A 16856-nucleotide genomic window follows, 5' to 3' on the forward strand; every position below is an offset into this window, starting at 1 on the left:
TGTTAAAGCCTGGTTTGTTTGTTTGTTGGGCTTCTTCTCTATTTGACGTGAGCTAAAATATATCGTTTTGTATTGCAATGGTAAATGCTTTGTTTGTGCAATTACAACTTTTATCAACTTCAAATCGTTTTGGTAAGTTTTGTATTGGAAAAATATGTTTATCTTTCCAGCGAGGAGGACCTGTCATGCAACAAAAAAGTATGACTTTGAGAGCTTGGAGCTCAAACTGTTATTGGTTAATATTGATGTTGTTGCTCCTTGCTCCTCACTCTGTGCATGAGTTAGATTTACTGGCACATTGTTTCTTGACAGCAATCAAATGTAAAATAAATAGTGCCAAAAGCTATTTCCTGGATACTTTGACTATTTTTAGTATTACCAAAAAAGGCAAATACCAAAGGACATGAGCACAGAGGCAGCCCTTCTTTCTCCCAAGACATCCACAAGAGAAGAGCTCCCTCCCCCAATTTCACTTATCAGACACTGTTTATTCTCCTTTCCCATATACTGTCCTGGGAATAACTAGTGGTAACATTTAAATGAAGCACATAATGCACTATAATACACTTGTAATGTGTTATGATGACACAGACTATCATCATAAGCGTCCACAATAACTCATAAGCGGTTATAAAACTCAATGTTTGATAGATCATTTATTATAATAACGCGTAAGACTAAATGCAAATGAATTGAACCAGTTAAACAATGATTCTAAATCTACGAATGTGGTATATCTCCCACAGTATGTGCTGGGCCAAAGGCTTGCTCACACGCTGGACTGTTTCCAGCTTGTGTCAAATGATCTGTACAAATCTTCACCTCTGCTTTGATCGAATCAGTCTGACTGTCAAACAGCCCTTAACGGGGATCCAGAGAAATCGCTGCAGGCACAATTAGAGAAATATGTTAGAAAGAGCATAGCTGTTCTTTTTCCTGATGCTTGCTGCGGTAGCTCACAATGATGGAATAATTAAGTGCAATGGCCGTTAATTTATGTGAATCCTACACACTCACTACATTTTTAGATTCCGTCTGGTTTCAGATCAATGTTTTTATCGTGTCAATTTCACACATGAAGAGTCACACACGGGATTCAATTTGTACCAAATCTTCTCGTTTGTTCCATTTATCAAATGCATTGACACAACTGCCTTCCTAATTGCTATCATCGATCTTCTCTTTTCCAGGTGAGGCGAGGATAAAGAAACCGAATACAAAGATGCCTCCCAAACAGGGTAAGAAAGACTCCTCTGCCATGCAAACATGTCACTTAGGGGTGTCTCAGAGTATGAGTGCTGGTCCAGGATCAGCACCCCCCTGTCCATGTCCATGTTATTCACTGGGATCGGAAATTCTTAACTGATCCTCTATCGTCACTCCTACTCGGGGAGTTGCTTGATCAATAGGGCCCAGTACTAACTCTCTCTGGGCTACTGAAGAGCCCACAACCAAAATGTCAACAAGCGGTATAGATGATTCCCCAGACTCTATGTACTCTAGCTCTCTCGTCCAACAACAGTGATACATGCAGTGGGATAGCCTAGAGGACCTGGCTCATGTGTCAAACACTGGCCATACCTTGCTGCTTTAACTAAGACTGAGAGTACTGCTCCCTGCTCTGGCAGAGGTCTGGGGGTGCCTGTAATGGCAATCGGAGATCCCCCCCCCTCACCATGCTGTAGTGTAAATCAACCTGCCTTCTAATAACGAGAGCCAGGGGAGCAAGTCACCCAATCTGAGCAGCTGTTCCAGTTGTGCTTTGTTCGCTGCCGGGGAGCATTAAGGCGTTAGCAATGGAATGGCGTGGGGCAAGGGCGGAAAGTCACAAGCCTGCCCAAACGCAGAGGTTTGTTCTGATGATATATGTTCCTGGCTGAAGTGACTGTTGGTTTGTGTGTGTGTGTGTGTGTGTGTTGTCCAGCTATGCCCCCTCAGATTGTCCAGTTCCCAGACGACATGAAGATTCTGGCAGGGGAGAAGGTGGAAATTCTCTGTAAGTTTGGAGGAGCTCCACCAGTCAACTGCACCTGGCTCAAGTTCCGCAAACCAGTAAGGACCAGTCTTTACAAAATAATTGACAACCTTGATAAAGATGAGCAAAATGACTGGTGTCGAAATGAGAATGCGTAAGCAGAAAATAACCCCATACCTTACTGTGATGGATCTTTGATGTTATGGGGCTATTTTGCTACCAGTGATCCTGGGGCCCTTGTTAAGGTCAATGGCATCATGAGCTATCAAGTACCAGGGACATTTTAGCCAAAAGCCTGGTTGCCTCTGTCAGGAAGCTGAAACTTTGCTGCAAGTGGATATTACAGTAAGACAAAAACCCCAAGCATACATCAAAATCCACAAAGAAATGGTTAATTGGCCACAAAATCAACATTTTGTGGTGGCCATCTCAGTCTCCAGACTTTGAAAACCTGTGGTTTGAATTGAAGATGTCAGTCCATAAGCGCAGACAAAGGATATCAAGGATCTGGAAGGATTCTGTTTAGAGGAATGGTCTAAGATCTGCCCCAATGTGTTTACTAACTCCTAAAACATTTTAGTAAATGGCTCTGTGCCATTACCCTCGCAAGGTGAGGAGGTATTGTAAGGTTTTGACCTCTACCTTTTGGTGAGAAGAAAAAGTATTACTTGCTAAACAAAATCTCGTTCTCTGAGCATTTGTATAGGTATAAAATAATATAATTTCCCCTTCTTTCTTGAATAGAATATAGCTCAGTATTTGAATTATTTATTTTATAGTCATTTCTGCTCATCTTTATCGAGGGTGTCAATAATCCTGGACCCCACTGACTATAATACTATTCCCCCTATCTTCACCGTCTCCATCAAATATATCATATTTAATTACATTATCCCAATTCAAGGATGTAGCTCTCATCATTGTAGCCTTGAACACGGTTTCAATAAACACATGTCCCCTCTGTGAAACCACTGCCTTTTGTCTTGTATGCAGATTCAAGAGGTCAAAGGTGATTTAACCATTGAAACCACTGAGGTCACCAGTAAACTGACCATCGCAGACAGCCAGCAGGACCACTGTGGCTGCTACACCCTCGAACTGCGAAACAGCTACGGCTTGAGACAGGCAGCTCTCAACCTCACCATTGTGGGTACGTTCCATTTGACACACATCAGGCAGCTCTCAACCTCACCATTGTGGGTACATTCCATTTGACACACATCAGGCAGCTCTCAACCTCACCATTGTGGGTACATTCCATTTGACCACACATCAGGCAGCTCTCAACCTCACCATTGTGGGTACGTTCCATTTGACACATCAGGCAGCTCTCAACCTCACCATTGTGGGTACGTTCCATTTGACACACATGCTCTCAATCTCACCATTGTGGGTACACACATCAGGCAGCTCCCAACCTCACCATTGTGGGTACGTTCCATTTGACACACATCAGGCAGCTCTCAATCTCACCATTGTGGGTACGTTCCATTTGACACACATCAGGCAGCTCCCAACCTCACCATTGTGGGTACGTTCCATTTGACACACATCAGGCAGCTCTCAACCTCCCCATTGTGGGTATTTTCCATTTGACACAAATCGGGCAGCGACGCCATTTTTTTTTGCCTCCGTTGATGAGATTCAGGAGGCGATTACGAGTGGCGGAAGTCTTTCCCTTTTTCAAGTGAGCGATATATGGTATTAATCCACTATTTTAAAACCACTGCTCCTACTGATACCGATCATTGTATTGTCTCTCGTTAAAAAACAAAAAAAAGACTAGCGTTCCTGTAGCTTTGGGGAATGTTGTTGGGGAAGGGAAGGTATGCAGGCTCCAACTCTCTGTATCCTAATACTAACAGGCCCGTTGCAGGGATCTCCAGTGGCCTTTTAAGGCTGTGCTTTCTCTCCAGCTGTTGCTTCAATGTGAGGCCCTTTGCCACTGCTGTCCATAGTGGAGTGTATCCAGTCCAACTCCGGGAATACGCCACAGCCAGGGAAAGAGGACTTCTAGAGCTGCTCCATATAAACGCCACCGCTTATGTGCCCGGAGAGCTGTTAATAGCATACGAAGAGGCACGAAGCGCTTGTTAGACGCTGGTAAAAAAAAAAATAGCCTAACTACTTAGACGCTTGTTAAAGTATATGATCCTCGCGTTTAGGTTTATGGTTCTTGGACTGTATGTATGGAGTATAGAGGTTTAGTTTTGAATTGTTTCATGTAATGTGTGGCCCTTTTTTTTCTTTTGCAGTGACATTGAATCATCCCGCATGGCAGAGCTGTTGATGTCACGCTGTGCTCTTCTGGGGGCGGTTTCGTTTGGTATTTTACAAGGGACCACTGGGGATTTAAGTGGGGGTATGCTTTTAACAGCTCGGGTAACATGGCACCCCTCTAAACAAACCAGGGGGAATAAGTGTGCTGTACCTAGCAGACAGTCTGGGGCATGTCGTCTGACACCAGCAGTACATAAAACGGATCCAGACTCCATGTGGAGTCCCCCTGTCACGGCTCCCACTTTTCATCTGCGCTCACGAACAGTTTCCCCGTACTGTGCCTTTAATGGAGAAGCTGACATTACTGTGTATGGTGCAACTGCTGTTGACGAATGGAGTTGGTTCAAAAGGTAGCCACTTTTGCCAGACAGGAAGCTGCTTCATTCCCAACACAGCTGTGCTCTTGTGTGCACGGTCATTACTGATGTTGGTGAATGGAAGGACTGGGAGACCTATGTTCACAAATCGAGTGACTCATCACGCCTTTTCAATGGCATCAAACTATAGGGCCATGTCACAAATGGTGCCCTATTCCCTATATAGTGCGCTACTTTTGACCAGGACCCAAAGGGTCAAAAGTTAGTGCACTATATAGGGAACAGGGTGCCGTTTGGGACTCAGCCTGGAACAGGTATCACCACAATGTGAACATGGTTTTGTGGGGCTTGTTGAAAGGTCTAGTATTGTGTCTGAGCATGTTTGCCATTTGGTGCGTTGATCTACTGTGTGACCTCTCTGTGTTCCAGACAAACCTGATCCCCCTGCACGAGTTCCAGCCGCCTCAGACATCCGCCGCTCCACACTCACACTGTCATGGTACGGCCCCACCTACGACGGGGGCAGTGCCGTCCAGTCCTACAACCTAGAGATATGGAACTCAGTGGACAAGGAGTGGAAGAACCTCGTCTCCTGCAACAGCACCTCCTATAATGTCCAGAACCTGCTGGGTCAGCGCCAGTACAAGTTCAGGGTGCGGGCGGTCAATATCTACGGCATCGGGGAGCCCAGTGCCGAGTCTGAGGCTGTCACAATGTTAGAGGAGGATGTTGAGGGTGAGCTCCCCCTAGTGGGTCTATGGTGTACTGACACTCATTGGTAATACTTAGAATCACACTCATTGGTAATACTTTATAATCCCACTCAGTGGTAACACTTTATAATCAACCTCATTGGTAACTAACAAGCCATTTTCATTGTCAGACATAGATTTGTATTAATGATGATTAATTCATAATAATAATGATTGAGTCATACTAATCACTAACAACCTTTCTGATCATTTATTCTAACAGAAAAGGAGGAAGTTGAGGATGATGAAGGTATGTTTAATCCAATCCAATATTCCAAGTTTAAGTAACTGATTCCTTTAAAAAATGATTTTGGTAACATCTTCTATGATACGTGAAATGTTTTATGATAGCCTTTCTAATGCCTTATAATGCCCTTTATAACGTGCTATGACAGTGACTATAAACATCCATAATGACTCATAAGTGTCATGCTCCTATGTTCAGAGAAAGAGCCAGACTACAGAGATGTGATCGTTAGAACAGATGTGAAAGTAAAGGATCTGTATGATGTGGAAGAGAGGCTCGGAACGTGAGTACCCATCTATCAACAACTACTATGTCCCAAAAGGCACTATATTCCCTATATAGTACACTACTTCTGACCAGGGCCTATAGGTCTCTGGTCAAAATTTGGGCACTATTATAGGGTGTCATTTGGGATGTGGACAACATGTTGGTCAGCAAAGCATTGGTCCACGTATCTACATGTGCAGCAGGCCTACTGAGCACACCTCTCATCCATGATATTGTCTGTATCAGACTCCCAAAAATGATCCTTTTCTGTGCTTTAGGGGGAAATTCGGACAGGTATTCAAACTTTTGGAGAAGGGAACGAAAAAGCACTGGGCTGGAAAGTTCATCAAGGCCTACTCTGCAAAAGAGAAAGATAATGTGAGACAAGAGATTGCAATAATGAACTCCCTCCATCACCCAAAACTTGTCCAGTGCATTGATGCCTTCGAAGGCAAGTCAGACATCGTCATGGTTTTGGAAATGTGAGTATATTTGACCCATATGTTACAAAAAGTTTATTCATTTAGGTTCCCCTATTCCCTATATCAAATTTTATTGTCACATACACATGGTTAGCAGATGTTAATGCGAGTGTAGCGAAATGCTCCGACAATGCAGTAATAACCAACGAGTAATCTAACCTAACAATTTCACAAGAACTACCTTATACACACACACACAAGTGTAAATGGATGAAGAATATGTACATAAAGATATATGAATGAGTGGTGGTACAGAACGGCATAGTCAAGATGCAGTAGATGGTATCGAGTACAGTATATACATATGAGATGAGTAATGTAGGGTATGTAAACATTATATTAAGTGGCATTGTTTAAAGTGGCTAGTGAAACATTTATTACATCATTAAAGTGCCTGAAGTTGAGTCTGTATGTTGGCAGCAGCCACTCAATATTAGTGGTGGCTGTTTAACAGTCTGATGGCCTTGAGATAGAAGCTGTTTTTCAGTCTCTCGGTCCCTGCTTTGATGCACCTGTACTGACCTCGCCTTCTGGATGATAGCGGGGTGAACAGGCAGTGGCTCGGGTGGTTGTTGTCCTTGATGATCTTTATGGCCTTCCTGTGACATCGGGTGGTGTAGGTGTCCTGGAGGGCAGGTAGTTTGCCCCCGGTGATGCGTTGTGCAGACCTCACTACCCTCTGGAGAGCCTTGCGGTTGTGGGCAGGGCAGTTACCGTACCAGGCGGTGATACAGCCCGACAGGATGCTCTCGATTGTGCATCTGTAAAAGTTTGTGTGCTTTTGGTGACTCGCTTCGCGTTCCTATATAGTTTACTAGAAATGTAAACAGAGGGTTATTTAGTAGGCATACAACTGGAATGAATACAGGTCCATTTGCCGTTTTGATCTTGAGGATTTTCACTTGGCACTTGTGTGTAACAAATTACACTACATGGCCAGAAGTATGTGGACACCTGCTTGTCGGACGTCTCATTCCAACATCATGGACATTATTATGGAGTTGTTACCCCTTTTACTGCTATAACAGCCTCCACTTTTCTGGGAAGGCTTTTCTTCTAGATGTTGGAACATTGCTCTGGGGACTTGCTTCCATTTAGCCACGCCAATTTTTATACGGGCTACGTGCTTCAGCACTCGGCGGTCCCGTTCTCTGAGCTTGTGTGGCCTACCACTTCGTTGAGCCATTGTTGCTCCTAGACGTTTCCACTTCACAATAACAGCACTTACACTTACAGTACCAGGGTAGCTCCAGCAGGGCAGAAATTTGATAAAACTGACTTGTTGGAAAGGTGACATCCCACTGAGCTCTTCAGTAAGGCCATTCTACTGCCAATGTTTGTCTATGGAGATTGCATGGCTGTGTGCTCGATTTTATACACCTATCAGCAACGAGTGTGGCTGAAATAGCTAAATCCACTAGTTTGGAGGGGTGTCCACATACTTCTGATGTAGTGCATCTGAGTATGAAAATTGATATGATAACGTTTATTTTGGAGAAAGGAAATTGATTTGCATTTAAACATCTCCATTATTTGTGGCTAATGATTCATTTTGACCAGACAGACACTTTGGCTTTTTTATGTGGTGATGCTTGGAAAAAGTTCACTTGCCAAGTATTTGAGATGTAAACACATTAGACTGGACCATTTCCCCTCTGTTTTTTTATAGCATTATCAAATGGTACACTGACACAAGACCACGGGACTCACTTGACTCTCATTTAAAACAGCAATTGTCCTTAGTACTAATTTTAGATGATATGTCTTGTAAGCTGTCTAAGCTAGAAAACGATATTCCAGATACTCTAAAATGACAAGTATTTGATATCCGGTGAAGGATTTCCATATTTGGCTGTAATGTGTTTTGCAGGATCTCAACCATCATTCTTTCTCTCGCTCTCTCTGTCTCTCTCTCGCTCTCTGCAGGATCTCTGGTGGGGAGCTGTTTGAGCGTATCATCGATGAAGACTTTGAGCTGACAGAAAGGGAGGTCATTAAGTACATGCTGCAGATTGTGGACGGGGTTCACTACATCCACAAGCAGGGCATCGTCCATCTGGACCTGAAGCCTGAGAATATCATGTGTGTCAACAAGACCGGGAACACCATCAAACTCATTGACTTCGGCCTCGCTCGCAGACTAGGTAACCAGGCCTCATGTGCACAGGGCATTTTCAGAAATAGGGTTGCGGAATTCCGGTAACTTTCCCCAAATTCCGATGTTTCCCAGAAATCCTGGAATCTTCCATCTGGGGAAGTTACTAGAATTTTGCATCCAAATTCTCTCTTTTCATCAACTTCCTATTCTAATGAATGCTAAATGAACACCATTTTCATTTTTGAAACCGTCTTCCCCTGTGTGCTTCTAGAAAGCTCTGGAACATTGAAAGTTCTGTTTGGAACCCCTGAGTTTGTGGCCCCTGAAGTGATCAACTATGAAGCAATCAGTTATCCAACAGACATGTGGAGTATAGGGGTCATCTGCTACATCCTGTGAGTGTCAAACCAGTTATAATGACCCTTATACCACTTATAACCATTCTTACTTGTAATGAGTAAGCTTCTATGTTAACACTTTATTTGGATAATCCCAAATGGATGGTCTGTAAATGTTCAACTGTCAACAACATTTATACAAACTATCCGCTAACCCTAATCCTAACGTTAACCCTAAACCTAACCCTTATCCTAACCTAACGTTAACCCTAAACCTAACCCTTATCCTAATCTAACGTTAACCCTAAACCTAACCCTTATCCTAACCTAGCGTTAACCCTAAACCTAACCCTTATCCTAACCTAGCGTTAAACCTAACCCTTATCCTAACCTAATGTTAACCCTTAACCTAACCTAATGTTAACCCTAAAACTAACCCTTATCCTAACCTACCGTTAACTCTAAACCTAACCCTTATCCTAACCTAGCGTTAACCCTAAAACTAACCCTTATCCTAATCTACCGTTAACCCTAAACCTAACCCTTATCCTAACCTAACGTTAACCTTTAACCTAACCCTAACTGTAACCTAGCAAGCTGTTGCATTAGTATATTTTGTTGATCATTTGAGCATATGTAGATAATCTATAAGGCACTATTCAAATAATGTATATTTGCTACCGTGTCCCTAATCTCAAAGCTGCCTTATTGGATTTCTCTGGGCTTCCATGCTCACAGCAACAGTTACTTTCCGCAGGCAGGCAGTGTATGGGCCTCTCCAACCTCTATGCCTGTAAATGGATATAGAGAGAGAGCAGAGCAATACTCTCCAGTGCCCCAAACCTCTGTGAGGTCTCCTCGGTCCACAAAGATTTATTACACACTGCTTACATAGCAGTGTTAGAGGTAAGGCTGTCTGATCTCTATTGCCTCAGAGATTTCAGTGGTGCATCCCAAACAGCTGCCTATTCCCTATGTAGGGCACTACTCTTGACCAAAGCCTTAAGGGAATAAGGTGCCCGTAGGGTGCCATTTGGGACGCACGCTAGGTTTCATCCATCCTGTTAGAGTCCTGACTCAAAGTGTACATGGTGGATAAAAAGCTTTTGTGGTGTACCGATATAAGACCTATGTCTAGCACGGAAAACATCTGGGTGTGCCCAATAAGACTGGCTTCGTTGAAAGTGATGAACACTTACCAAGTCTCACCAGTGAGCTCTGTTTAGGGGCCAGGCAGGGTGTGGCGCATTTTCCATGCAGAGCAGAACTGGTTTTTGGTAGCCCTTTTGTAGGTCAAGCGTTCATTATACTTCTCTCTCTCTCTCGCTCTCTTTTTCTTTGTCTCTCTCGCTTTCTCTCTTGCTCCACCTCTCTCCAACCTCCCCCCCTCTCTCCATTCCTCAGGGTGAGTGGCCTGTCCCCATTCATGGGGGATAACGACAACGAGACCCTTTCCAATGTGACCTCGGCCACTTGGGACTTTGAAGACGACGCCTTCGATGAGATCTCAGACCACGCCAAGGACTTCATTACCAACTTGCTGAAGAAAGATATGAAGTAAGCAACATGAGGCGCTTACACGGCTTGATTAAAGAGCCATGTGTGTCCCAAATGGCACAGTATTCCCTACATAGTGCACTACTTTACCATACTTTATCATCAAGTAGTGTATGGAATAGGGTGGCATTTGGGCCAAAGACTCAGTTCTGACATGATTTGAGTGTAAGATGGCTTTGATCAGCCTGCCAGATGTCTCTGTTTAGATTGTTTAGGTGTCATATATATGTTATTTAGTCTCCTTGTGCCACCGGTTGCTTTTGTGTCTGAATGCATCCCAAATGGCACCCTATTCCCCAAGTAGTGCACGACTTTTGACTAGGGCTCTGGTCAAAAGTAGTGCACTATGTATGGAATACGGTGCCATTTGGGACGTAGCCCCAGATCTCAGTCCAAATCTCTGTCTGATGTTTTGTAATACAGTGTGACTAAAGTCTTTGCGCCTCTCAATGTGCATGTGTCTCTGTGATCGTAGGGCTAGGCTGACATGCGATCAGTGCTATGAGCACCCGTGGCTAAAACAAGACACTGGCAAAATGGAGGCCAAGAAACTGTCCAAGGAGAGGATGAAGAAGTACATCTTGAGAAGGAAATGGCAGGTAGGTAACAGCAGAACCAGATCGTGTACTGTGTCCCAAAATGGCACCCTATGAGCCTCGGTCAAAAGTAGTGCACTATAGAATAGGGTGACATTTGGGGATGCAGACCATGTCTCCGGTTACAGATCAACATATGGCCATCCGTCTTAACCACGAGACGAGCACTGTTGGAGCGGTGTAACGTATTAATCCACCCAAACAGGTTTGAGATTGAGAAAATGTGCTAGATACAGTGCACTATGAGTTTGGCTAAAGTTCCACTGCGAAAATCACTGTACTGTTGTCTGTTAGCGTACCCTGAGCTTCCAAGTCTCTGCAGTTAAACTCCTTCTTTGAGTGCTCGCCCATGAGCAAACCTCTCATTGTGTGAAGCGGTCACCATGGAGGTCCATTAGTAGTTCATGAGGTTGAAAAGTACAAACTGCGAGTATTACTTCGGAAAACTAGAACACAAAACAGTAGAGACGGTGAAAGTGGAGAGATGTCCGTTTGACCTGTGTTTTTGATCAAAATGTACAAAGTCTGAAGGCAACAATCTCAGGGATCAAGTTATCCACCATGCTTTGTTTATAGAAGCAAAATTTTAAGATCATAGATTGCGTCCCAAATGGCAGCCAATGCCATATCTAGCTCTGGTCAAAAGTAGTGCACTATAAATGGAATAGGGTGCCATTTGGGACATACAAATAAAACTAAATGCATGCTCTTCAACCGATCGCTACTTGCACCTACCCGCCTGTCCAACATCACTACTCTGGACGGCTCTGACTTAGAATACGTGGACAACTACAAATACTTAGGTGTCTGGTTAGACTGTAAACTCTCCTTCCAGACCCATATCAAACATCTCCAATCCAAAGTTAAATCTAGGATTGGCTTCCTATTTCGCAACAAAGCATCCTTCACTCATGCTGCCAAACATACCCTTGTAAAACTGACCATCCTACCAATCCTCGACTTTGGCGATGTCATTTACAAAATAGCCTCCAATACCCTACTCAACAAATTGGATGCAGTCTATCACAGTGCAATCCGTTTTGTCACCAAAGCCCCATATACTACCCACCATTGCGACCTGTACGCTCTCGTTGGCTGGCCCTCGCTTCATACTCGTCGCCAAACCCACTGGCTCCATGTCATCTACAAGACCCTGCTAGGTAAAGTCCCCCCTTATCTCAACTCGCTGGTCACCATAGCATCTCCCACCTGTAGCACACGCTCCAGCAGGTATATCTCTCTAGTCACCCCCAAAACCAATTCTTTCTTTGGCCGCCTCTCCTTCCAGTTCTCTGCTTCCAATGACTGGAACGAACTACAAAAATCTCTGAAACTGGAAACACTTATCTCCCTCACTAGCTTTAAGCACCAACTGTCAGAGCAGCTCACAGATTACTGCACCTGTACATAGCCCACCTATAATTTAGCCCAAACAACTACCTCTTTCCCAACTGTATTTAATTTTTATTTATTTATTTTGCTCCGTTGCACCCCATTATTTTTATTTCTACTTTGCACATTCTTCCATTGTAAAACTACCATTCCAGTGTTTTACTTGCTATTATTTACTTTGCCACCATGGCCTTTTTTGCCTTTACCTCCCTTCTCACCTCATTTGCTCACATTGTATATAGACTTGTTTATACTGTATTATTGACTGTATGTTTGTTTTACTCCATGTGTAACTCTGTGTCGTTGTATCTGTCGAACTGCTTTGCTTTATCTTGGCCAGGTCGCAATTGTAAATGAGAACTTGTTCTCAACTTGCCTACCTGGTTAAATAAAGGTAAAATAAAATAAATAAATAAAAAACATTTATTCAGACCTGTTTTCCCCACGGTCAGCATGACATACATCAGTGGACAGTAGATCTGATCTGGTTCTACACATGGACTGAGATTGTGAATCACATCAGATTGTGGAGAAGCCAACTTAACGAGTTTCTCCTGACCCAGCCCAACACTCCTGTCAGTGCCCTCTGACCTCTTCCTTCTCACACCAGTCTCTCCTCCAACACTTTCAAGTTATGTTTGTCTCTTCATCCTTCATCCCTCATCATTCTCCATCTGTCTGCTGAACTCCCTCTGCATCTTTAGTCTTTGAGATTGTCTCTCTGTAAATCAGTCAGGACTATCTTCATCAGGCTTCCCTCTGCGTCAACTCTGGCCTCTCCCTTATCTCCTTAATAACCTGCCTATAGGACACAGCCCTACTCTGTACTTCGTGGCCAACTAACAGGTCATTTCTTATTGTTACAAACAAGGCCATTAATTCATAAGCGTCCTCGTAACATTTCTTGATGATGTCTATTCCTATACCCAGGACTGTTTGTACTGCGACAGAATGTAACGAGTGTATCATTGATTTCACGGCAGAAAACCGGACATGCAGTGCGGGCCATCGGAAGGCTGTCATCAATGGCGATGTTGGCGGGCGTCAGTGCCAAGAAAGGCTCCCCTACTGAAGGTGGCACGGCTTCTTTTTTTTTTAACCTCCTTCTGAATGTTCCGAACCTTTCTGATGTACCCCCGAGCAAACTCAAAGCAGTTTTTGGTTAAGTGGTTAAAGTGGCTATATGTAACTTTTTGCAACCTGACCAAATTCACATAGATCAATAACTACACATTTCTATCATTCTACTTGAATGCAAGTCTAAGAAGCGGTAGATCTGTTCTATGTGTGCTAGTTCTATGCTTCCCCTTAAGTTTGGTTTTTGCGTCTTTTTACTTTGGGTTTTGTACACCAGATTCAAACGGCTGAAGCAACCATATTTTTGGTTATGGGAAAATATATTTCACAGTGGTTTAGATGGTACAATGATTCTCTACACTATACTAGCTTATTTTGTCACATAAACTGAAATTAGGTGAACTACTAGAGTTTTAGCAACCAGGAAATGGCGGAGCGATTTTTGCATAGTGCCACTTTAAGTTCAACTTGAGGCAAAATCAATGTGTAATTTTGTCCCCCCCCCCATTGTCCCATGTTTCATAGAGGACAACCAGTTCCTTGAATGCCTAGAGTATGAGGAGAAAACCCAGGTCAAGCCCACCTTCAGCTCAGTCATCAAGGATGTGGAGGTGGTGGAGGGGAGCGCAGCCAGATTTGACTGCAAGATCGAGGGTAATGTCTCACAACCTCCTCATTTACATACGTCACAATCTCCTAATTGACATGTATGGACCCGGGCCCCTATGGGCCAGGGAATAGGAGGTGCCATTTGAGAGACATATACAGTATAAAGATTGTTTGTGTTTTCCCAGGCTACCCTGATCCAGAGGTGGTGTGGTACAAAGACGAACAGCCAATCAAGGAGACCCGCCACTTCCAGATTGATTACGACGAGGAGGGCAACTGCAGCCTGGTGATCTCGGAAGTGAACGGCGACGACGATGCCAAATACACCGTCAAGGCTGTCAACAGCCTGGGCGAGGCCACGTGCACAGCCGAACTCCTGGTGGAGGTGATGGAGGAAGAGGAGGAGGAGGAGGAGGAATGAACGGCACGACCGGTACAAGACTAACAGATGATATCCCCTGTGTTTTAGCCTTTAATCTCTTCAATGGGTCGTTCCACCAATTAGGTGCTTTTTGAGTAGTGTAGCTTATTTCCTTGTTCACGGGGAATGGAAGCACGTTGTGTGCAACAGGGTGGGGCGATGGAATGCAAGTTTCAAATCAATGTTTTTCTCGTTAAAACATTTCTAGCCCCTCTATCTATGGGTAACAAGGTCGATGTGTTATTCTTGAACCTCCTCAGTTTTCCACCACGAAACACCAGAAAATGTCCTGGAAGAGTAGAACCAGCTCACCTGCTTTTACACTGTGATTTGACTATTAGATGTTCAATGTTCCTTTTGAAAAACATTTGATAAGGAATAGGATGCACAGAGGGACAAAATGCTGAATAATTTTGTCACTTAATTCATATTAGCCCTTTACACTGGCCAATATGGATGGGGCTAAGTTGAAATGTATCTTACAGAAGAAATATGAAAAGCACATGCATGACCGTGTTAGCAATTGAAAGGGAACAGTTTTGAGATGATGGCGAAATTACTAGGCCAAAGATGACTCAACAGTTCATCTGACACAAGATTGAATCCAATCATTATACTGTTGCTTTTATGTGCATTTTTAAAAACATTTTAATGTGCTTTTTGTCACATTTGTTGATAACGAAATCTGAAAATACTATGGCTACATTCAGTAACATGATAAGAATATCCCTGGCAAATGTGGGGTAGGTGCAACGCAAGACATTGAAATGACAAAGGGTTTGGAGTGAGAGGACTAACTGGTGTCTTCCAAGTGGCCACACACACCTCTCCAAAGTGTGCACTGTTCCTAAGAAATTGTAATGCACTTTTATGACAGAGTCTTCCAACTATAAGGTGGGGTTGCTGTTCCTTTTAGATCTCCTAGCTGTTCCTTTGAGGAACCGGAGCAACACACTTGTAGTTGTTTTGTTTGGAACACAACCCTGCATCCAACACGACTAGCTTAAGTTATAACATACGATATTACAGGGTTAGGCTTTCACAATGCAATTCGGGGAAGCCCATCCTCATTTTGGTGAGCATTTGAAAGGAGTCATGAGTGCCTTCAGGCGTGTGCGCCACGGCGAGTTTCTCCCAATAAACAAACGGGCTCATTCTGCTCAGAACAACCAAGGGTGTGACTCCATGGCGTCTTGTAGCTGTACGTCAAACATAGTGATCCTAAATGTTGACACTGTACATGACATGAGTTTTATGATGTGGAAACGAACGTGAACTGCACATTTGGCCTCGTGGCTTGCTTGTATGACGTCAAGGCGGTTGCCCGCTTAGCGGGAGGGATGGGGACAACTTTTTGTCGGGCGAGGTGCTCAAGTTCGGAAAGGCTGTCAAGTCAAAAACCCACACAGCGCTGCGGGTGTAAAGGGCTACGGATCAGATTGATTTCATTTTCCAGGTGGTCTATTTTAAAGGGCACTTCATTTTAATATGACGGGCTTTTAAAATGCAGTATTTGTGTACAATTTCTACTTTAAATATCAAAGGGATGCGAAAGGCACTCATTTCGTGGAACGACCCTAAAAGCTGCGTTGCTAAGACACTCACCTTCTCCGACACACTCAGAAATGGGCTTGAAAATGGGCTTGATGACCTTTTTGCTCTGTTTGTGCACTTTCTTTTCTACTTACTTTTCAGTTATTATATTTCAGATGTTAATATTTATAACATTACCTTTGACATTATCCACATTCCAACATGCTTTATCCATTTTATTTAAAGGTATTTGATTTCCTTCAAGTTATCTACATTTTTTTCTTCCTCAACCAAACAAGCCCAAAGTGACTGTGTTTATCAGCATTATTTGCAATTTACCCTGGGCTCTTTTTAAGAATGTTTTTTAAATTGTATTTTTTATTTAAGCACAGAGTCATGTTATCGTATTTGAGCATCAGTTTAGAGATCTTCCTTGCAAGCACGTGTCCACGATATTACAAATTTGCAATACTAAACAGACCGGTGAATTATCACATCTATATTTGTTTTGTATTAGATGTATGTAGATTTATATTTCTAAAATTTTTATAAATGTATCATTTTGACAAATTGCAGATTACATGTAATGTGAACACTACAAGTGTAGTTACTCACAGTTACTAAATAAATGTTTATCACAAAATCATGCTGGTTGTATTGTGATTGGGATGAGGTTCCTATGGTGTTAGAAACTTGGGGAAATAATGGATTGTAGATTAAAATAAAAATACATACTTTTTTTTCTTTTCTTTTTTTTTACGGGACTGGATTGCACAATGATGTCAGACTTATTTCCGTTGTGGTCGCTAGATGCTTTTTTCCCAGAGGAGATAAAGTTGATGAATTTCCTGGCTGGGCTGTGGGATAATGATGTGCATTGACAAATAACATTTAACTGTTAATAGGCATTACCTG

The 16856-nt window shown here is 43.1% G+C and overlaps 1 protein-coding gene across 7 annotated transcripts in view; it reads left to right on the forward strand.

Annotated features, from left to right (window-relative positions):
* Nucleotides 1-16587, forward strand: part of LOC112234141 (myosin light chain kinase, smooth muscle-like) — a 93469-nt gene extending 76882 nt beyond the window's left edge. For 4 of the 7 annotated variants that reach the window (XM_024402142.2, XM_024402143.2, XM_024402145.2 and 1 more), the window contains exons 20-33: nt 1191-1238; nt 1925-2052; nt 2969-3125; nt 5002-5307; nt 5548-5574; nt 5770-5854; nt 6117-6320; nt 8247-8464; nt 8690-8813; nt 10161-10313; nt 10789-10912; nt 13285-13375; nt 13904-14032; nt 14173-16587. In XM_024402142.2, the coding sequence (XP_024257910.1) occupies nt 1191-1238; nt 1925-2052; nt 2969-3125; nt 5002-5307; nt 5548-5574; nt 5770-5854; nt 6117-6320; nt 8247-8464; nt 8690-8813; nt 10161-10313; nt 10789-10912; nt 13285-13375; nt 13904-14032; nt 14173-14408 (2030 nt within the window). In that variant the 3' untranslated portion in view covers nt 14409-16587. Of the gene's footprint in view, nt 1-1190; nt 1239-1924; nt 2053-2968; nt 3126-3146; nt 3325-3383; nt 4606-5001; nt 5308-5547; nt 5575-5769; nt 5855-6116; nt 6321-8246; nt 8465-8689; nt 8814-10160; nt 10314-10788; nt 10913-13284; nt 13376-13903; nt 14033-14172 lie in introns of those variants that run through there. The other 3 variants (XM_024402147.2, XM_042315973.1, XM_024402146.2) reach the window with 3 other exon arrangements.
* The last annotated feature ends 269 nt before the right edge of the window (nt 16588-16856 follow it).

The sequence above is a fragment of the Oncorhynchus tshawytscha genome, linkage group LG03 (assembly GCF_018296145.1).
Source record: "Oncorhynchus tshawytscha isolate Ot180627B linkage group LG03, Otsh_v2.0, whole genome shotgun sequence".
Classification (NCBI taxonomy): Eukaryota; Metazoa; Chordata; class Actinopteri; order Salmoniformes; family Salmonidae; genus Oncorhynchus; species Oncorhynchus tshawytscha.